The sequence below is a fragment of the Crinia signifera genome, chromosome 2 (genome assembly GCF_055691185.1).
Source record: "Crinia signifera chromosome 2, ASM5569118v1, whole genome shotgun sequence".
In the NCBI taxonomy this organism is placed as follows: domain Eukaryota; kingdom Metazoa; phylum Chordata; class Amphibia; order Anura; family Myobatrachidae; genus Crinia; species Crinia signifera.
Genome location: NC_139218.1, coordinates 362,591,604 through 362,614,343, shown reverse-complemented (window position 1 = coordinate 362,614,343; position 22,740 = coordinate 362,591,604). Strand labels below are relative to the sequence as shown.

Here is a 22,740-nt window from a genome sequence, read left to right as displayed (position 1 = left end):
GGACAGGCAGCAAACTCTGAGGGACCGAGCTCATGTGCAACCCAGCCTTTAACGTGATAGTTAAGAGCTTATTGGCTGCTGCGTTATACCCCAGTTCAATACTGGTATCAGTTTTCACTTGCATGCAGGGAGGGGTGAAGCCCAGAACTAAGCAAGGCCGTCCAGCAGTCCCTCCCCATGATGCAATTGCAAAGGTTTGGTTGCGAACGCTTTGTTGAACAGCCTAGATGTGGAAGCAGGTGTTAGGCCGCCCTGTTTTGAGTTGCAGCGGTTGCATGTGACATCACAAATGGTCTGCTAACTCCTTCATTATCTGGACATCGTCCCCCCCTAATGCCGTAGCACCGTGTCCAGACGCCACTTAGACTGCAGTCACATTTTCTAGAATGCGACCACAGTTTAAGGAGTCAAGCATGCGCAGAATAGTGGAAATGTCCAATAGACACTTTCGCCAGCCCCTGCAAGAACTGGGCTATCCATCTGTACCTTTGTATTTCCGCAACAGTACATTGGAGGTCCACTGGAAACCCTCTTACTGTGCACCCTTGGTTATCCATGTGGAGATATTTAGAGTTGTTCTATTGTACTAAAACATATGCAAATATGGGGCATAATTCAGATTTGTTCACAGGATAAATTTGTTCTCAAATGGGCAAACAATGTGCACTACAGGTGGGGTAAATGTAACATGTGCAGAGAGAGTTATGGGGCCTACACACAGGACGACACTGCTGAATGATCTGAACAATGAAGATCACACAGCACTGAGCGATCTGTCTGGGCCAGAGTTCTCTAGTGAGAACACTGGACCTGACGCCAATCTAACTAGATTTATCCTGCATGTACTGTAGGATATTAATTGATGGGCGGAGCCACGCATCACTATGGCCCCTACACATGGAGCAATTTCAGGGCGTTTTCTAAGCGATCGAGTCAGATCTCTTAGAAAATACCCTGAAATCGCCCTGTGTGTAGGGCCCATGTGATGTTGGTGACTTCTTTTATTTCTGCACAGGGTAAATACTGCCTGGTTTTTTTTACACTGCAATTTAATTTCAGTTTCAACACACCCCACCAAAATCCATACCTCCCAACATGACCCTCTCCAGGAGGAACACGATGCTCTATTCCTGGACTTCCCTCTTAATTTATGATTGCTATCACCTGTTTTGAAATAGGTTCAGCACAGCAATGGCAATTATAAACTAAGAGGAAAGTCCAGGAATATAGAATCATGTCTCTCCTGGAGAGGGTCATGTTAGCAGGTATGCAAATCTAAATCTCTCTGCACATGTTACATCAGCCCCACTAAGGAGGCCAATCCTGGGATCGAATGTCCTGGATTTCAATCCCGGGATTGGAGTGTCCAAATCCCGGGATTTAGTGAAAAGACTGCGCATGCGCAGTCTAAAGCTTGGCAGCGTCTGACACTGCCTGGCTGTTCCCGACCCGGAGTGCGGCCTGCACAGCATGACCTATTACCAATTCATGCTGCGCAGGCTGCACCGCTGCGTCTCCACCACCAGAACCCTCCACCATACGACCTCTACCGGCCACACACAAGCATCTTCGGCGTCACACCCACCGCCTCCCTCCACTCTGATGCTGCCTGCCCGGCTATACTGCTCCCCCAAGTAAGTAAATGTGGGGGAAAGCGGCCGTTTTCTTTTAGGGATGCCAATCCCTGGATTCTGGGAATCCCAGGATTAAGCATTTTTCAATCCCGATTCCCGGGATTGAAAAATTGCTCCGGGATTGGCATCCCTATATCCCACCTGCAGTGCAGCATGGTTTTGCCCAGTTTGAGTAATTATTTTATAATCATACTGTTGTAAACATTGATAGATAGATAGATAGATAGACCAACAGACAGACAGACAGACAGACAGACAGAAATAAGCACACAGCCAAACTGGTTTGATATTTTTTAATTTTATTACAAATGACCAATGTGGATGAAACAAAAGCATTTTGAGGGTTGTACAAAAAAAAAAAAAAAAAATGAATTCATTTTTGAGGCAACACCCAATACAATGACACAAGTATAACTTAAAACAAATCTACAGTCTTTATACATTTGTTCCAAATAAAAAAATGGAAACTAAACAATTATTAAGGCTCCTGCATCTGTTTAACAACGGACGAGAAAACAAAGCTAATTTCAGTGCACATTTCAGATCACTATTAACATGTTCGGCGTTTTTTTTATTTTTTTAGTACATGTATTTAAAAAGATGCAATGAAAATCAACTTTGTACGGTACAAAATGCAAAGACAGTTAAAAAGGCGAGGCAGTTATAGACAATAATACACTGTGAGGTTGCAGTGAATTAGACGTTCAGCTGCAGTAATGTGAAAACCAGATCCAGCTGATTACAGCAGTATGTTTAGGGCTTAGGCTGAAAGCACAAAGGCTGCGGAGGAAAGCAGCTACCATAGGAATCTGATTTGTACTGTAGTAAAGCAGGAAGGGATTGTCTACTATGCTGCTTAGCTTTGGTTACATCAAGTGCTGTGTTATATTCTGCACAGTAATAGACAATCAATTGTACGCACATATTTGCTGCCTTTTTTTATTGGCATTACATTTTACCTCGAAGCTCAGATACATGTTTAGCATTGAGCAAATAATGAGCCTGCTAACAAATTGCCTATTTTTTTTTTTTTATTCTATTTGAAAAGTATTTACAGCAGGCATGTCCAAACTATGGCCCTCCAGCTGTTGTGAAACGACAAGTCCCAGTATTCCTTGCAACAGTTTGCTAAACGGGAATGCTAAAACTATGGCAAAGCATGCTGGGATGTGTAGTTTCACAACAGCTGGAGGGCCACAGTTTGGCTATGCCTGATTTACAGTATGCAAGTTGTAGAGCTTCTCCAGTATAATATATAAGGTGTGTCCGATTAAGAAGTCTTCATTTTAAAGTATCTTTTTGTTATCTTTCATCAAAACAATATTTACACGGACAAGTTGGTGAAAGCTAGGACAGAAAAAAAAACATGGCCAATTACGTCATTGGGGTTCTTACAGCAGCACAAAGTATTTCAGGAGATTAGTGTGCTGATCGTGTGGCAGCTAGGGAGCTGTCACAAGTGGGTGCAGTGTGTAAGATTGGACCACCGTGATATCAGAGAAATCACAGTGGGCTACTTTGTTTGAGGGGCCCCACCAATACCCTAAGTCACAATTGGTGCTTCGCATAGTTATGATGGAGATTGAGTCAGGTGGTTGGTGAGTGGGCTAGTTGCTTGCTATTTCACTGGCCACTGCTGTTTCTATGATACCACAGTCTGGCTATGTGGCCATTCATTACCGAACAAGTGCAGACACGCATCTGCCATATTGTAAGTAGTGGAAGGAACTACAGACTGACCGTGGTGTGCCTCACGTGGCTCCTGTGTATGACCTGTATGTACTTTAAAGACAATTTTTTTATTAGCCAACACAACTAATATAGATAAACTTTTTAATCTGTTATGCTGTAAATACATTGCTTTATTTTCCACCCACATAAATTGGTTATCTCAGGATGCCTCATTAAAAGCAAATCCTGTGCAGTCTGGGATTACGTCAGTGGAAGGACTAACGAGGCAAGCACCAAACTGGCGCAGAAGCATTGTGGAGTCAAATGAACATCTATATAAATAAAGTTCTTATATTCAAATTGTTAAAGAATAATTAAAATTGCACACATTTAAGGCCTAGAGAGGCAGTTTATGCTATTACATAATCACAGTTTAATAAGCACAAGAGCATGGCAACAAATGTTTTGTTTTTAAATAAGTTATACTTTGTGGTCATCCTCATTTTTCTTTATTTCCCCACAGATCACATAAGAGAACTTCACTGCGCGCTCCATTCCTGTGGTACCCTTATGTGCAGCAATTCCTGTGCTATGTAGCGTTACAATTCTATCTGCTATATTTGCGTTTGTAGAAGAATATTTATCTTAACTTTAAATAATTTTATTTTGTATAAAAGTTTCAAGTTTTATTATTATACAAGCAGTGCATTCCATTACCCTCATGGCAACATCGGAAGTAAATCGGTCATTTGGAATCTGTGGAAAAGGTAGCATATCGGGATAACGAGTTTTTAGGCTGTCCACACCATAAGCCTCCAAAGTCTGAACGTCTTTAGATAGACCCTCTAGCTGTTGGCCGTATTCTTCAATTTTTTGTGCAAGTGCTGTTGGTTTTATGTCTTTGTCAGACTTCCCTCTGACGGCATAGTCAGCTGCAATCAACGCTAATTTGGTTGAGAGATAGCATTTGAAACACACCCACTCATTTGCATTTTTGTGCAGATCGTTTCTTGCTGCTGAAAAATTAGCCCTCGCTTGTCTAAGCCACCTCCTGGCTTCAACAGGGTTACCTACTGACTTAAACGTAGGTGGTACGAAGAACCGTTTTGAATTGTAAGACCCGGTGGTGGAAGCAAATGTTTCATTGTATTGTTGTCTTTCGGACTTGTGGCTTGTTGCTTCTTCATTCCAAGAAGAGTAAAACCTTTGAAAGGAGAACTTGTCTGACTGAAACCTAGTTGACTGTGTTGTAAAGGTCCTTCTTGCTGTCCGTTCAGCATTTTGGTCGGCAAAGGCTTGCTTCTCAAGACGGTTTATTTCATTTTGCAAGTGTTTAAAAACCTCATTTGCTATGTCAAGGTTTTCTGCATTTTTATCTGGATGCCACTTTAGGTAAAGCCTTCGAATTATCTTCTTTCTTTCTGATTCAGGAAGTTTCCAGGCTTGGTCCATTACAGCAGTAACCTCTTTTAATATTTCGGGCAAAGAAGTTAACTTTATCTTTTTAGGTGACTGATGTTTGGAAGAATTTGCCCTATTACTTTCTTTATTGGGAAAAGAATTTGCAGTCCTAGGGCCAGGAGGTGGAAATTCTGTTGGACTTGATGGCGTTGTGGGAGCACTATCCTTGTTCTGAGCACTCTCCTCTGGCCTAGAAAACTTGTACAAATCAAGAGAACTAACAATCTTGTACTCACTGTATCCAATATCAATCTGGAAAAACTTGCCCATGGAATCTGAGTTGTCATCATGTTTGTCTACTTCTTGAACGATAATTGCGTAGGTATACGTTGGATGGTATGAGCCAAATGAATCTCCACCTTCAGCATCCACCAAATATCCAACATATTCTCCTGGATAAAAGACATTAGTGGGATCCATGAGCAGTGTATAGTGAATTTCTGCTGGAATTGGAGTCCCAGCCATAGGAAGTTCAAGTTTTGATTGCTCAGTTGACGAGTCATATTTAACCCCTAGGCTATCGAGCTTCTCGTTAATTCTATATATGTCATTGCATCCTAACATAGCAATCAAATATGAGGTGTCAGAAATCAGATTGTCTGTTGCAGATTTCAAGGTCATTGCTAAGGCTAACAAGAAATTGATGTCTTTGCTGTCAGAGTGTTGTATGTAAAGTAAGATTACAGCATGGCCATATCTCTTTAAAAACGCAAGGGTTTCACTTTTGCTATGTGGGATTGGATTAAATCCTTTGACTCGTAATGTGGTTTGTAACTTCTCAAAGCAGGAGACCTTCAAGCCCTCTCGTAATGCTTTACAAAGCTTTATGGCCTTTTCCTCATTTGCCAGAAATGCATTGTCATTTTCATGCTTCATAATCCTAATGAGCCCAGTGATAAATTGATCGGAAGACAGCAATAGCTGAAGTCTACCTTGCAAAGAACACAAGGTACCAAACTGGCAGGATTTAGGTGTCTCTTCATCCAATTGTTCTTCGAGTATACTGCTGAGAAGTCGTGGCCTTAACTTTTGAGGAAGGAGCATAATAATTCTTGTGTGAAATCCATGATCCTTTCCCATGTAGCACTGGCTTAGATCAACAAGCATTTGAACCCCAATGTTTCCCTGAATTCTACTTTTATAATGGGGTGCATCATCAAACACTAATATGCTAGACTTGACCAGTCTTCCATCATGACTTGGCAGATAAAGTGCAAGGTCTCGAATATTTTCAAAGTCATTACGTACTTTAGATGAATCATTTTGAAGGTTTTTCAGTAAACCGGAAACCACTCTCTTTACAGTGCGCATTTCATTAGGATCTAGCTGTTTTCCTTCAGAGCTCTTGAAAATGCGACCAAGAACTTCAACATACTGCTTTGTGGAAACAACATCTTCTGTTCCTAAATTCTTAAACAGCTGATGGAAAGTTCCTAACTCTAGAGGAAGTTTGTACAGGTAAGGTTTAAAATCGGATTCAGATTCCAGACTGATTACAACCTCTTCCGGCTTTAGAAGTTTCCACCCATCTTCAACCATTACAAAAGCAACTCCTCTCAGCTGGAATTTGAACTCCTTTTTCTCAGTGCTTAGGAATTCATAGATACTGCGTAGGACCTTTGATCGTGTTTTTACAATTTCATCATCTACTGTTGTAATGTTGCATATATTTCGGCAATTGTTAATAACCTTGTCAAGAGATGGATCTAAATTGACATTAAGCAAAGTTAAAATTTGTTCAAGCTGCTCTTGTGGACCAAGACTACTTCCTTCATGTTCTTTGATCGTTAATGGGGTGGCTTTTTCAGGAAGAATGGGGCAAGATGTCCATAGTAGCTGCATAACATCTGTCTGCTTGAACTTTGGATTGACTTGTGCTCCATTGAACCTTATGAGAGGAAGTGTACCATTTACTTCTTGATATTGTGGATGAAAGCGTACCAGCTCTGCAGGTGCTCGTTCAGGGCATAGAAAGGGAATCAAACTCAATTCTTTCAAAAAGTTTCCGGACAGCAAATCTGTTCTTTCTTGGAAGACGTGAAAAAGAATAACATCAACAGTATTCTGCAAGACTTCCTTTGTCCAACCTTCTGCATTGGCCCGCATGCTAATCTCTTTTGCAAACTGCAACAGCTGCTGTTGAGAAATGATGTACTTTAGGCCAATGTTGCGAAGAAATTTGATCCATGAAAGGAAGAAAGCAGACTGGTTCTTTGGCTTTGTAATTTGTTCCAGTTTTTTAAAGAAATCTAATGGTATGAACATTTTTTCGGAGAGCATCACTTCAAATACTCTAACAGTCCGATCATAGAAAGTCTTTGCAGGCTTGAGCCGGGTGCTGGCATCATGAATGAATGCCAGCTCTGCCAATTTAGCATAAAGCTGGTCCTTGACTGGAGAAGACTCTTCGAGGCTACATAATCGATTTTTGATGTAAATCAAGTGCTCTAATTTACCATTATAGGAGAGGTTTTCAAACTTCGGCAAGAGATGCTTTGCATAAATCTCTAAATCATCCACTGGAACGCATCCCAGTGCACTGTAAAGTTCTTTCAAGTGAATTTTCTCTTCAAGAAAGGCAAATGATGATGAATGAGACCATTTGTCCACCTCGGCTGTTGGCATGCTCTTTGCAAGAACATAACAGGTTCCATACTTTGAAAGGGTTATGTAGCGGTCACTGACAGACTTGTAACATGGAAGTGACTTCAAAATGCTGAAGGCATCTTCTGAATCCAGGTGATTTAAATTGCAGTTAAAATACATTAAAAGTGCATCAAAGTCAGCTTCTACTATTTTTTCAGTTCTGAATGTTGACGACAGAATCATGTGTTGGATAGCTCTTAGAATGCTTAATGGATTATCTATATTTGCTGTATGTCCTGCCAACAACGGAAGTAATATGTTGTCTTTTGAGCAGATCTTGTTTAATGCCAGTTGAATACAGCCAGTCTTCATCAATGTATGAAATACTTTGTCGCTCTGTGCATTTGGAAAGATTGCAATATGCATCAAGCTCAATGGCAACAAAACATCACCATCTGGAATGATCAACTGGCCAGGGGACACAGTGAATTTTATTCCTGGTAGTAATGCCCAGTCCTTTAATGTTTCTATAACTGTATCAAATGTTGTGGTCATATCCGATTGGTCATCTTTAATGCTGACTGACTCGCTGATGAAATGCCATGCATTTTTCAGCCAAGATTCACTTGCAAAGTTATCTTTCCATGGGACAAAGACTTTCGTTTTATACTCTCTGGGAAGAACGGATGACAGCAAGTCAGCAAAGCTGTCAATGTCAAAGACTTTTGCTACTTTGCTCGTAAGCAAAATATGGCTGTATCTCATATACAGAGTGTTCATAAACAGATCTTTCCGAGATGGGATTAATTCATGGTAATTGGTTAGGAATTTTGAGTTCTTCGCATCAAAAATTTGCAAGACATTGTCAAGGGTAATTAGAAGTGGTAGACCCTCAATCTGAATGTCTGTTTCTTCAGCATCTTTTAAACAATAATCCACGAGAAGCTTTAAACTGTGAAATAATTTCAGGTTAGTCTGCTGAAGGCGACAGGGTAGCTTTCCAATGTGGCAGTTTGTATCTGGAGATGAGAAGGTCATCAGAAAGTTGCGGACATCGGAAGGAGTTGCATAGGTAACTGGGATGCCGGCATCAACCAGACAATGGTACAAGTTAGCAGTTTCCTCGCAGTAGTAAACCAAGTTGAATCCAACTTCTAAGAGAAGATGTTTGAGCCTATAAACATTTTCAGCTACGGTTTTTCGGGTTGTTATGTTGTATTCAATCGTTTTCATGTGATGCAACTCATCTTGTAGTAAATTGTCAAAGAAAGGCTTGCCAGAATTCACTGCAGACATGTTTACCCATGTAATGATGACAGCCGATTGAGAGTCAGAGCTGTCAACATTTGGAGCTCGCACTACAGGCAAGAGACGCTTAGAATCTGCATAGATACAAGCATAAACAGCTTTCACAAGGCAATACCAGTCCGGTTGTAAATCAAGTCTGTTGACGGGAAAAAAGAACAAAAACTTCTTTAAAATGTCTTTGACTGTATGAATTGGTGTATTGTGTAGGACGGATATTGTAGGATCGGTGCCAGGAAAGCTTCGCTTCTTAAGCTGCACCAATAGCTCCACATATGCTGGAGCCACTAAGGCAGTCATCAAGCTGTTATTCCAGTCACTTCTTACTCCAACTCCGTCATCATCCCTCCACAAATTACGTCTTGCCGAATCCAAAGCAAAGTGTCCATTCACATGAAAAGGAAGTCCTGTTTCGAGAGAAAGAGGCAGGAAGCAAAATGCCCTGTATGGTTTTTTGTAATTGTGCGTTATACACGTAGCTACTCCTCCACGTGGAAACAGGGTGATGTCTTTATTTTTGTGAGCAGATACCACACTTTTTAACACTCTGTCCATATTGGAAAACCCAGAACGGTTACAAATCAACCATGATGTAAGGTTGTTTTCAGTGTCCTCAATATCCATAGTGTAAGTAATTTGCTGCACAGGAATATCTTTCAGTTGCTTATTCCTTTTTACGCTGTCAATTACAGATGAATGAAATTGCTTACGTTTTAGCCTATCACCATCAGTGATTTTCCCTCTCACGGAATATAACACTTTTAGTGCACCACTTGACTTATCTATTTCACAGATGGAAATTTTCTCCATGTGATTCAAAAACATGAGGAGTTCAGCGCCATCTGTACGCAGCTTATCAAGAAGGTTCTGAACCATCCTATCAGAGCAGGGCACTGGGGAGATTTCTGAGGTTTTTGCCATTTCAGCATTCCGGAGTGGAAATCGGAACATTGTAGCTTTTGAAAGGTTGAAGTGGTCCCCTAAATATAGATTTAGCACATCTGAAAATTGTGTTCTAAAGTCCGCATCCAAATCTCGAAACATGCGCCCAGGGCTTATTGATGTTGCCCCTGGGGCATATTTTGCATGAGGATCGAAGATGCAAATAATGTCATTAGAAGAGATGAATGAAGGACAATCAGTGATATGGTAAACAGAATTGAAACCTATGCCATATTGTCCAGTTTTGCAGGGGTTGCCTTCCTTTGTTCCTCTTCCCAAGTTCTGGATGCCTCTAACATCATCATCTGTAAACGGCTGGTTGTTGAATACACACAGTGCAGGGCCTTGCATTGGTGCCCACTTCTCGTCAAATATTCTGTCCGATACGTGGTGCCTAGGGTCAAACACAAAACATATTTCTGTGGCTTTTGCATCATCTGCATTTTGCAGAAGCTCCTTCAGCATCTCTTTCTCTGAGGGATAAGCATTCAAGATGCTTTTGATTCTGCTAGTGAGTTTTTCTTTCTGTCCAAATTCAGTACCAAGTGCAGTGAAGCAAACATTGGAAGCATACCTTTCTAGAGCTTTGTGTCTCTTTGGTATTGACCCAAGCTTTACAGCTACCTCTCGTGGAATGTCAGAGTGGCAGTATTTTACAGCAGTGTCTTTAACTTTAATCCATGGGCAGTCATTGTAACATAAAGATTTAGCTGGCAGTAGATTCAGGTTGACATCTGGAAGCAGTATTTGACCGTAATTCGTTTCACAAAATTCTTGGCTTTTCTCGCGGATAAGTCCCCAAATTCCTTCACTTACAATCCTCCTGCAAAGTTGGAAATCATTCTCTGATATTTTCCTATTCATATTTGCTTTTTTGACCATTTCAAGAACTGATGCAAAATCTTCCACCGTGAAGGTCTGTTTCACACCAACACTTTCAAACAGTTCCCGGAAATTATTTTTGTACTTGTTTGGCATCTGATAGAGGTACGGCCCAGCTTCAAAATTCAGTTGAAAGGAAACTTTTTCTGGAGTTACATAAATGCTCTCAACAAAAATAAAAGGGAAAGACTTTAATTCGGTGACAACTACGGTCTTCGTGGCTTCATTTAGCAATACAGCTTCGTTAAGAAATTTATAGCAAGCGTTTGTAATGTTTTCCTGGTAAAGTGTATTCCCATCTGGATATTTGGCAACTTCCTTCAGCTGTTCAATTACTAACTCCGGTGTTGGCTTTTTGAGTAAACCTAGGTATTCCTTGACCGCCAATGATATGGACCCACAACCCTTGAAAGAAGGAGAGTTTTCATTGAGAATTGGTTTCAAAAGACAAACTATGTCTTGGTGCTCAGCAGTATACAGCTCAGTGGCGGCAAGCATTTCTTCAGTATTAAATTGACTTCCTTTCCAGGATAAGGAGAATCCTGCTGGCTTGGTCAAAAATGGCAGGAATGAAGTGGTTTGGCACTGCTTACCAAATTCCTTAGCTTTCGGGTCTCTCAATTTAAGCTTTTCATCAATCAGACTTAAAATAATATTGCTTCTCAAGCAGGCTCTAGCATGATCACCCTTATTAACCTGTGAAATTGACTCAATACGTTCAATTAAATCTTCCCATAAAATGTCATCTTTCACCATGCCAAGTTGCACTAGCTTTACCAGCACTACTGGGTTTAGGTAGTTCTGGTTTGTTCCAAAGGGGAATCTCCCATCATTGTCATCATATAGTTTTGCAACTCTGCCTTCTGGATAGATCAGTCTTGAAGGTACTACCAATGGGTGGTCCTCACTGGAACATGGAATGCATGGTGTCACTTGTAGAATTTCACTGAATGCCTGTATTCTTTCATTTAAAACAAACAGCATCAATGGATCACGTAGTTTGGGCTCGATTTCTTCAATGTGAGGGAAAAACACTTCAGAAAAAAATTGCCGTTCAGAAAATGTATTCCCAAGCAGCACATCCATGCATCCCGCTTCTTCAAACCCCATTTTAACCCAAGATGGCAGTTCTACCGCACAGAGGTTTTTGGAGCCAGTCTTTTTTAAGTACTTTAAGAAAATTTGAAAAGCTGCAGGTCCAATATCTGGTCTCTTAAGTAACGAATCGTCTAGGAATCTCACATGTTTCATAGAAACCCAAGATGTTCCATCTGAGAATACTTTAAAGCGCTCCTTGCCTTTCCCTTTTGCAATGTCTTCATATAGTCCTTGGCAAATAATAGAAAAGTCATCATGCACATAATCAGGATCTGGCCATACGGAATAGTAGTTGTAGTTGAGCAGTTCTCCACTGGTAGACATGTCCCTTAGAATGCAAAGAGCCTCTAGATAAGAATGAACAATGACATGTCTCATGAATACTGTATTCCATCTTCCCTTTGTATCTGTTTTCCAGATCTCTTTTCGGTTTGAGGTCACGGCAAAGCAACCATTTATGTGCAATGGTAGCCCAGTTTTTATCCTAAGAGGTAAGTAGCAGAAAACTTCTCCTATGTTACTGGACAACTGTCTCACTGTCCATTTCCCATCTTGATTTTCAGAAAGCATCACTGCCACACCTCCACAGGGCACAAGTCCAAGTCTCTTGCCACTATCGCTCAATGCAAATTTTAATGCTTCACCTATATCCATACAGGAACAAATGAACCAGGTAGATGAGTCCACAGTTTTTTGGGGTAGTTCCTCTGTCATTCTCTTGTTCTGCCCAGATTTGGTCATTTCTAATATGTTAGCTGGTTCATCTTCTGGACCACGGAATAATGGAGAATGAAGGTCAACTATTCGTCTAAAGACATGATGATACTCTTGAACGGTAATCTGTAAAATGCATAATGATTTTGGCATTTCAGTTGGGAATTTTTTGGTGGTATTGCAATTGTGCATTACTTTGGCAGCTTCCTTCAGTAGTTTTGTTGAGCGAGATAAAACTTTTGATGAGCAAACAGTTTTTTTTATTGTTACTGTATCTTGAGCTAAAACTGGGTCAGTTTCTTCAGGCTTTAGGTATTTCAACACCATTGTGTTGACATTCTGGGTGAAGAGTATCAATCTGTAGCCACACAAGCTGAATTCATCCACAAGTGTGTAAATATCAGCAGTGTTGTAGCAGGCACTGCTAATTTCACTCACTTTTGCTTCCTGTTGGGTCCTAAATGACAGTCTGAAAAGTGTACCTTTGTAGCTGTAAGGAGTCTCCACAGCAAGTGGTAGGTGACAATTAAAAACACCCAAGAATGGCTTGAATTGATTGGGAAATTTACGAAGTCTTTTATGTTGTTTACTCCAGTTAATTTTAATGCCTGGGTTAGATTTATCCCTGATGTGTTTGCTAATGTGGTTAATATTTGGGTCAAACATGATCATAAATTCTCTACTCATTATAACAGGAATGTCTGTGACATGGTATACAGAGTTGAACCCAAGGCCAAACTTTCCAACTTTGTCAACCTCGCTCCTTTTCAAGGATTCTCCAAGTCGAGTTATGTTCAAAAAATCTTTGTCTGTAAACTCAGAGTTGTTGTAAGACCACAAAGCAGGCCCATGGCAAGTTACCATTCCTGGATCTAGAAGGTTTTCCCGTATATCCATATTTCTTCTCATATCAATCATAAAATTGCACTCAGTGGCTGATGCATCATCAGCATTTTGAAGAAGTTCTTTAAAGATATCTGACACAGAAGGGTATTCTTCTAAAATGTTTTTGATTCTCACGGTAAGAGGTTCTCTCTGTCCTGACTGTTCAAACCCCATGTTTTCTGGGTTAATCAGCCGTGTACTTAAACATGGCACATTTAGCCATTCTGCTGTCTTCATTGGTATGTCTTCATGCACCAAAATGATTGGTTCCACAGAATCTTCAAGAAGATCATTCAGGTCATCCACTTTGATGTCACAATAACAGCATTCATGAATGGGTCGCATTACAAGTTTAGAAGGGTCTTTGTTATAATGCACCGGCAAAGGCTTATCAAGGCTCATTGCAATCTGATGACTGTACATCCACCTCACAATATTCAGCATGATGTTAGTATTCTGGTCATTTTCCTCTTTGCCCATGGGTTGCTTGCTCCGCTCATATATTGTCTGAACAACTTCAGAAATATGTTCAGGTGTCAACTGTTCAATTGAGCCACAAAACTTGAACAACCTGTGAAATTTCACCATGGTGTTGGGTATGTTGTGTAAAAAAGGCTGAAGGTCAAGGCTATGCACTGATGTTATTATGGCTTGTTTTGGGTAACAAAAAGTGTTGCCTGTCCAAACCCATGGAAAAGACAGTGCTGTATACAGTTCTTTACTTTTTTCAAGGCATTCCTGCATAAAACCATAGATTTCCAGTAAAATGTGCTGAAACTGGTAGTAGTCTTCATCAGTTATTGTTTTCAAATTATTCCAATCAACAACAACCTTCAGATGTTTCAACACTGCTTCAATGCTAGGCTCTTTTGAAATTCCAAGGACTTTTTCAATGTTGTCATGCATGCTTTCCACCATTGGAACAGATGAACCCACCAAAACAGCAAAAGATATGTTGCACATCTCTCTAGGAGAATACAGTTTGAATTGGTCTCCGAACCAAACCAAGGAATTGGGATAATTCGGTGGTCGTTCTTTGATAGCAGGTATCCATCTGATTTTCTTTAATATGGCTCTTGCCTCAGGTGACTGTATCAATTTGTAATCTTTTTTCAAAATTGTCAATAGAGTGGTCGACTTTTTCAAAACAATATTTTCGTTTTTCCCTGACCCGCTATGCAAAGCCTCAATTTTCTTGGCTATTTGCACAAGGTCTTTTTCTAAAATGTGAGAGTCATTTTTTAGTCCTATCTGTCGGAGAGAATGCAATACATCCGAAGAAGTAAAATCGGCAGGTGGGAAGTACAACTGTTCTTCTGAACAAAAAAGGCTTTGAAGGACATGCACCTCTGGATCAAAAAGTTCATTTGCTGAAACCACCTTGTCTTTGAAAATATTTATAAATTTAAGACCTGACAACCAGCTGATTACAGCATGATTTTCATTCTTTAAAAAAGTCAAATTCTCAAGAATCCAAAGCATAATTCTGGTTCTTTCTTCAGCTGAATAAAACCCCTTTTCTATGTCCTGCAAAATGATTTTAAGGCAGTCTGTGCTCTTTAACTGTTCTACCTTTAGCATCTTGGTCAATCGGATTGTTTCTTCGTCACTGCTGTCAATTATTGGGAAGGAAAGTTGGGTGTTGGGAGGAAGCTTAGCATTGTGGTGAAGAACCTTGCAGCCTCTTAAGAAAACGAAAGAATTCTTTACATCTGAAGTATGTTCTATTCTTTTAAAGACCATTAACTCTTGTATGATTTTTTTTTCTTTTTCATTTATGTCCGTTAAGCTAGCAAGAAACCTCCGCAATGCATCTTTGTGAACTGGAGTCAATGAAGCAATCTGACTGGAGAGTTTTTGAAGAGACATCCTGTCCATTATTTGTAGAATTGCACTAGGTGTGGGCGGATAGACATATTTTTTCAGTAGAGGGTGCTGTATGGAAGGATCTAATTCCCTTAGGACAATTCCACCAAGATTTTTAATAATTTCAGGTAAATGCTCCGGTAGCTGTATGTTAGACACATCATCATATACAACAAGTGACGGTGTTCTCAAACGAATGAGTTCCAGTGCAGTTTCCTCATCATCCAGCAATTTTGTAGGAATAAGTGGCATGTCATCCAGACATGACAAATCCTCAGAAAAATGTATATATAACAGTTTCCAGACCATTTTAATCCAGGAGATTGGAGGATGGTTTTTGTCTTTGCCTGGGAGCCATTTTACCACCAAATCCCTTGTCGGCCATTTGTTATTCATAATTTCTTTTGTCAGACGAATAAAACGTTCAGGATTCAAAAGCTGGAGTTGGGTGCAAGGTCTTCCTGTCAAAGAAAAAAAACATAATAGGTATTAAACATCTCTTACTTGTTTGTATTTTTTTTTTAAAAATTTTACTTGCTAAGTTACTGAAGTTTTTCACTGACGGGTTATATACTAAACTATACACTCCCCTTATTACATACTTCTGCTATTTTTAAATTGCAACATACATGGAAAACTTGCAGCCCACACATAACTGTACATCCACAGAGAGAACACAAAGCTGGAAATCTTCAGCTGGAATTCCTTACCTTCACCAGGAATGACACTAGAATGTCAATGTAATCATAGCTGGTTTGCATCCAGTACAATTTAGTAACACAGAATTGGGCTTTTAACCTGCTTTATCCAGTGAGATTCTTACACTGAGTGAACATTGGCAGAAAATAAAGGGCAATGAGTTGTCCCTGAGTTTAAATAAAAGAACTATGTAGACATTTGTGCAGAATTCATAAACTTTTTAGCACTACTCTAGGCTGGCTTCAGCAGTATATTGGGTCCAGCGTGCAGTGTGAACAGGTATTAAGCCGCTATAACACAGCTTTTATCCAATATTCAGTGACCCAGGCTGGGAATGTGGTCAGAAGAGTATAATCCTAAATACAGATTTGAGCTGCTCCTGGCGATTCTATCGCCAATCGCTGCTGCTCGCACGCCCCGTTCTGATGGAGCCCGCCGATGCCCTCTGCCGCTCCCCGCACTAATCCTGCCCACCTGGCGATTCCCTGAGCTAGCTGAGAGGCGCTACATCTGTACCTATTACACTGCCAGTGAACTTATCTGTAAACCTTAAGAAAGAAGAAGTTGGGTAAAAGGTACGCAAAAAATCTACATTATTCCAATTCCTTTGCTAAAAAAAAAAATCCTTAATCTTAAGTATCTAGTGCACTATGGGGCCGATTTACACCTGTTCGTTAGGGTCCGAATTCATTCACGATGTTCGGGTTTGCACATGCGCGATATGATGGATAGGTGAGAGTAATGCCAGCTAGAAGGAGGGATGGGCAGGTGAGAGGAGTGCCAGCTAGGCGGAAGGATGGGCAGGCAAGAGGAGTTCCAGCTAAGAGGAGGGATGGGAAGGTGAGAGGAGCGCCAGCTAGGAGGAGGGATGGGCAGGTGAGAGGAGTGCGAGCTAGGAGGAGAGATGGGCAGGTGAGAGGTGTGCCAGCTAGGAGGAGAGATGGGCAGGTGAGAGGAGTGCCAGCTAGGAGGAGAGATGGGCAGGTGAGAGGAGTGCCAGCTAGGAGGAGAAATGGGCAGGTGAGAGGAGTGCCAGCTAGGAGAAAGGATGGACAGCTGAGACGGGAGATGATCAAAGTTGTAACTGATACGAGCTACTAGAGAAGGGGGAGAGCTTGGTGAGGACGAATCATCTCATGTAAAGATAAATGAATAAGGAGGATATTTAGCAATGCTTGGAGAGAGATAAAGAACCAACCAATCAGCTTTTAACTGTCATTTTACAGGCTGTATTTGAAAAAATCAGTTAGTCTGTGATTTGTTGGTACTCTCCACCTGATCACTATCCAAGCTTTGGTAAATATCCCCGTAAATATGAGCAGTGCATGCAGAAAGCAAACAGAACTCCATGCCAAGTAATTCTCATCATAAAATACAGAGTTTAAAGACAGTATGCATGCATTTTGTACTAACTGTATTCTCATTTGATAAAACGATTTTGAAATAACAGATTAGTTAGATTAATTTTGTTCCTAAGAAATACATGTCTTCTAAGTCTTAAGACACTGAACTGTAGCCTACTGTTACATATTGCTATGCCTCAAAAAGCTTTAATGTAATAGAATGGCTGCAATTTAAATTTTTGCAGGATGTGTGCATGTCCATGAGTTATATAATTTGTCAGCAGAGTACAGTGGAAGGAAAGCTAGCTGCAGGTCATCGGTTCGATTCCCACCATGGCACTGTGTGGGGTTTTTACATTATATTCTCCCCATGCTTGCACCTGTTTCCTCCCACAAATCCTCCTTCAAAAATATACTAGTAGGCTTAAACTGAACATTATGTCGTTCAATTAACATCAATATGCTATTTATTATCTACGTTATTTATCTACTTTCTGTCAGAAATAGACTGCTACATTTCAGAAACACACTGTTTCTGCCATCTGATAACAGTAAATTGCTGACTCTACTCAGCAACATATTTATACATGGAAACAATCAATGTGGACCACTGTATATTTTCGCAGTTACAGATGTTGCTAAGGTCAGTTATACACAGCTAATCTATGAAATGGAGGCAAAAGTGTGGTTCTAAGATTTCAACAGCCAATTTCAGGCAAACTATTTTAGCCTGTATTACAGCTCTAACAAAATGAACAAGATAGATTTAGGGCAAGATTTAATGCCGCCCGACTTCAGCAGCAGTGCGAAATGTCCACCGAACGCGGATGTTTTTATAAAGGGGAATTAACTTACAAGGCATGGTTTTGCCTTGTAAGTTAATTCCCCTTTTAAAAAAACATCCGAGTTCGGTGGACATCTTGAACTGCCGCTGAACTTGGGCGGCATTAAATCTCGCCCTTTGTGTTGATTGTGAGTTCAAGATTTTAGCAGATAGTGTACTCAAACTGCAGCCTGCAGTGAGAGGCAACACAATGGGAAATGGCAATTATGCCAAAGAAATATATTTATTTCCATTTCCTTTAGGGAAAAAAATAAATACAATTTATAATAGGAAAACTCTTGAAAACGGCATTTTAGGTTATTGTTTCATATTTCAAAATATCACTTCTGGAGTTAAGATGTTTTGTAAAGATTAAAAAATTGGGCACATACTGTATATATATATATATATATATATATATATATCCATATCGTAGAGGATAGCACTCTCCCAATTTCCAAGCCAACTGCCGGGGTGCCTGAAGCCAGAAAGTCCCAATCCTGGATACTTCCAAATATATACGAGTAAAGAGTTGGAGACACTCACCGGACTTGCTGAAGCAAAAGTTTTTTAATGGTACATACCACCTTTTAGATCAACATGTGCATAACAGTGGGTACAGGTCGACGTTTCGGTCCTGGCTGGACCTTTATCAAGACCCCCTTTCTGCCTCCTCCAGGTCTTGATAAAGGTCCAGCCAGGACCGAAACGTCGACCTGTACCCACTGTTATGCACATGTTGATCTAAAAGGTGGTATGTACCATTAAAAAACTTTTGCTTCAGCAAGTCCGGTGAGTGTCTCCAACTCTTTACTCGTATATATATATATATATATATAGTCCAGCAGTGTCGACACGCTTCTCAGTGTCTACCCGACCTGGGTTGTCTGACGTTAAAACCCCTTTTTTTGCAGTGTCAGTATACACCATATTATAGTGGCCAGTAATTGTGCCCCTTTCCACTGCTCGTTTATGCATATTTACTATTTACATTGTTATCCATTTTTTGTATTTTCAGGTGCTGTCATTCGGCGGCCGGGAGCCGCGGCTTGTAGTGTCTCCCTGATAACGGGAGCCGGAAGTTGCGGCTAGCACACTGTACGTACCCCCGGCTGGGGGAGGGGCGGTGAGCACTCGGCCGCCGGATGACACAGCGCAGGTAAGCTAATTTAATGCAGTTACCTGTTTGCCACATTGTTAATGTTTTTTCCATTGCACCTAGTCTTGACAAAAATGTCGTTAGGACATTGAAACGTTGACCATCACAGTGCAATGTGATTGTTTTTTCGTACTTGTTTATTGCTATTAAATTCTTTCAACAAAGACCCTTGGAGCGACGCTATTCATCCCCCACACTATATATATATATATATATATATATATATATATATATTTATTATCTAAGGAAATGCTGAGTTAAATTTACAATAGTGACATTTTTTATAAAAAAAAGGAATCTTAAAAATTTGAGTGAAATTCACAATTATACAATACTCTGTGGGAATTGGCCAAAAATGTATTTAAATCAAATTAATTATTGTAAGAAGGTTCTGTCAATTAGAATTTTTAGTCCTCAATTAAAAGCATCATGTTTAGAGCTTAGTGCCTCATATTAAAGTAAAAATATCTAAAAAATTTTTAGATTACATTTTTCCCAACATAGTTAATAGTTTCTTATCTTGACTGAGTCATTTTAATGAACGTATTATATATTGTAGGTAAAATACATTCAAATTGTTAGTAGCGGAATCATTTTCACATACATACAGTAAATCTTTAAAGACAATTCAAACTACTGTTAGATTAAAATAAATTTGGGTGCAAAATAACACTGCAATGTCCTTCCTCAGCAAACCACTTCCACAAGCATACTGTACTATACCTGTATATCCCCACAGAAGCTGCTGTGCTACAATGCAATGTATTATTATATTGTTAACGAAATAATAAAATCGTATGGGTAAAATTACATTTTTTTACTTTTTTTTGCATATATTATTTAATAACTCTGGATTTACATTTCTGCACACATCATAATGCAGTTTAATGTTGTAAAGAAAGTTCAACGTTATTGTAAATGGGTGTACTTAAACCGCTAATGTGAGAATTCGCAGTAGACTATGGGATCCAGCCGTGCACAGTGGCGCCAGCCAGGAGGCAAGACACAGCGAATCAGAACTGGACAGTTGAGATGTTAATACAGATTTTTTGCTTCTTGCTTCAACTCGATAAGTGTTCTAAGACTATTTTGTTACAAATTCTACATATTATTATTATATTAGAGTGATTACACTATTTAATAACAACAGTAAGGCTGGCTACACACCATAACGACTTGACGGCGGACCATCTACCACATCAAAACTGCTGATCCAGGTAAGCATGTATACTTCCGTATCAGTGGCTCCATGTTAGTCTCGCATTACAGACGGGGGGCATTTAAATGTGCCACCAGCCCTTTAGATATATCTCTTGCAGATGTCCACCAATCCGCTAGCGATATATTGTCCATCTGCTCGAATGACAGATATATCGACTAGTGCGTACACAACTTTAGTTATGGCCACATTTCTGCTCCAATCGTTTCAAGCAGATAAATCTTTATTGGGACAAATCAATGGAAAAAAACAAAAACGGTTTCAACTACCTTGTTTTGTTTGATATTAAGAATTCAATAAGACCAAGACTAGGTTTGTCGATGGTCAGTGTTTGGGATAGAACACAGGTCATTCACTATTATAAAAATATTTGTCAAAGGGGGCTCTGTGATATTGGGACTGGTGAGAGGTTGACACAATCTCCAATATTTGCACATTGGAGATGTTTCTACTGCGCCTGAGCCACCATTGTCTTGTGATGACAGTCATAGTGCGGAGTAAGACACAGAGTGATTGACAAACAGTGACCATTTGTGGGAGGTTAGAGGTGGTCGTTACAAAAACACAAATGTGTTGGGACCGTGTTCAGACACCGTGGTACTGGCCCAGACTCGTCTTACTTCTGAGCAACCATAAGACTGCTCCGAGCTTTGATGGGGCAACTGATGCTGCATCTTCATATGCAAATGTAGGATTCGAGAAGCCGGTGGTTGGCTTCTCTGACCACAAGACAGCGGCTGTGACATTTACATATATTTCCTGGCAATGACCTTAAATTTGGTCCCACTGTTCTACAACTGCATTAATATTTCAAGAGGAACATACAGCAGCAATAGCATTCCTAGCCCATTACCTCTACTGGTAGAAGCTTCCTTCAAGGCAGTTAGAATTTCAGGCTTTAAATCTTCTGAAAGAAGTCTTCCTTCTAGACTAGGAAACAGCTCCCTAAAAAAAGAATGTTGTTTTAATACAATTACTTAAAATTGAGTGGATGCAGTTTTATATATCTCTCTATATAGTTCAACCAAATAACATTTTAATAACTGAGCAGGGATAAATGAAGCTCCGCAATTAATTCAGACGAATCAGCATTATTTAGCGGTGATGGCGGGGGGAGTAGGAATCCAACTGAAAGCCTTCTCTCAAATTTATAAACTGGAAGAAAGTACATAAAATATATGTGTTAGATGCAATAAAAGGGATGCAGTCAAAATCCCGATGGTGAAAATCCCAACTGGGTCAAAATACTGACAAGGACAAAATCCCGCCATTTAAAATCCCGACAAGGACAAAATACCGCCATTTAAAATCCCGACAAGGTCAAAATACCGACATATAGAATGTACAGGTGAAACAGTCAACATGACTTTCGGTCAACAGGTCGCGAGGTCGACATGGGTTTTTTCACTGTTTTTTGACCCGACATGTGCCGACAGGCGGTATTTCATGCCCTACCATCCACTAGGCCGTGGTGGGAGAATAAAATAGTGTGCCGAGCGCAGCGAGTCACTGTGCCCGAAGCATTGCGATCGAAGCGAGCGATGCGAGGGGCTGCGGTTCACTTCCAACTGTGTTCATGTCGACTGTGTGTCGACATTCGGGTAAAAAAAACAGTGAAAAAAAAAACATGTCGACCTCGCGAACTGTCGACCGAAAGTCATGTTGACTGTTTCACCTGTACATTCTATATGTCGGTATTTTGACCTTGTTGGGATTTTAAATGTCGGGATTTTGTCCTTGTCGGGATTTTAAATGTCGGGATTTTGACATTATCGGGATTTTGTCCTTGTTGGGATTTTGACTGTTGGGATTTCATACCGAATCCGCAATAAAAGGCTACAAAATTTGTATTTGTACAATGGAAATACAAAATAATATAAATAAAATGAATGCATTTTGGGCCTGCATATTTTCGCAGCCTAGGGTACAGGTTAACGCTTGCCCGTTTTCCCCGTTTGCAGATAAAAAAGTCAGTCTGAACCGCCGCTGCCTTCCCCTTTCCCTCCCCTCACAGTGGGAAAGTCTCGGGGAGTGTGATACTTGCTGAAGGTGCTCGCAGCGGGGGTTTGCACATGTGTATATTCGCGCATGTGCAGACCCCCACCATTAAAAACGGGGCCTGTATATAGTAGTAGTAAAATCCACTTTAGTGTTTGTAGTATACAGGACCCAAGGAGCAATCTATTAATGCATCGGGACCAATGCTCTCATTTCGTTGGTCTTATTCTGCATATTTATCTTATTTAATTTGTACCATTCGTACGCTGGTATTTATATATTATCCAGTATCTGCCAAATTATATTATTGTTATCCCATGTCCTTATAATAAGTGCAGTTACTATTATATATCCTTCGTTCTTGTTGTACTAGGACTTTTTTTTTAGAGCACTTAGATGTTGACTACAAAAGATTGTATATTCCAGTATGTGATATAGTCAGTTTATTATTATAC

At 40.1% G+C, this 22,740-nt stretch overlaps 1 protein-coding gene across 1 annotated transcript in view; it reads right to left on the bottom strand.

The window, feature by feature from the left end:
- Nucleotides 1-1,913: 1,913 nt before the first annotated feature.
- SACS (sacsin molecular chaperone) overlaps nt 1,914-22,740 on the bottom strand; it is a 67,409-nt gene continuing 46,582 nt past the window's right edge. Inside the window, exons 9-10 of the mRNA XM_083169915.1 lie at nt 21,141-21,232; nt 1,914-15,505 (exon numbers count right to left, since the gene is read on the bottom strand). Of these exons, the coding sequence (XP_083026041.1) occupies nt 3,957-15,505; nt 21,141-21,232 (11,641 nt within the window). The 3' untranslated portion in view covers nt 1,914-3,956. The remainder of the gene's footprint in view (nt 15,506-21,140; nt 21,233-22,740) is intronic.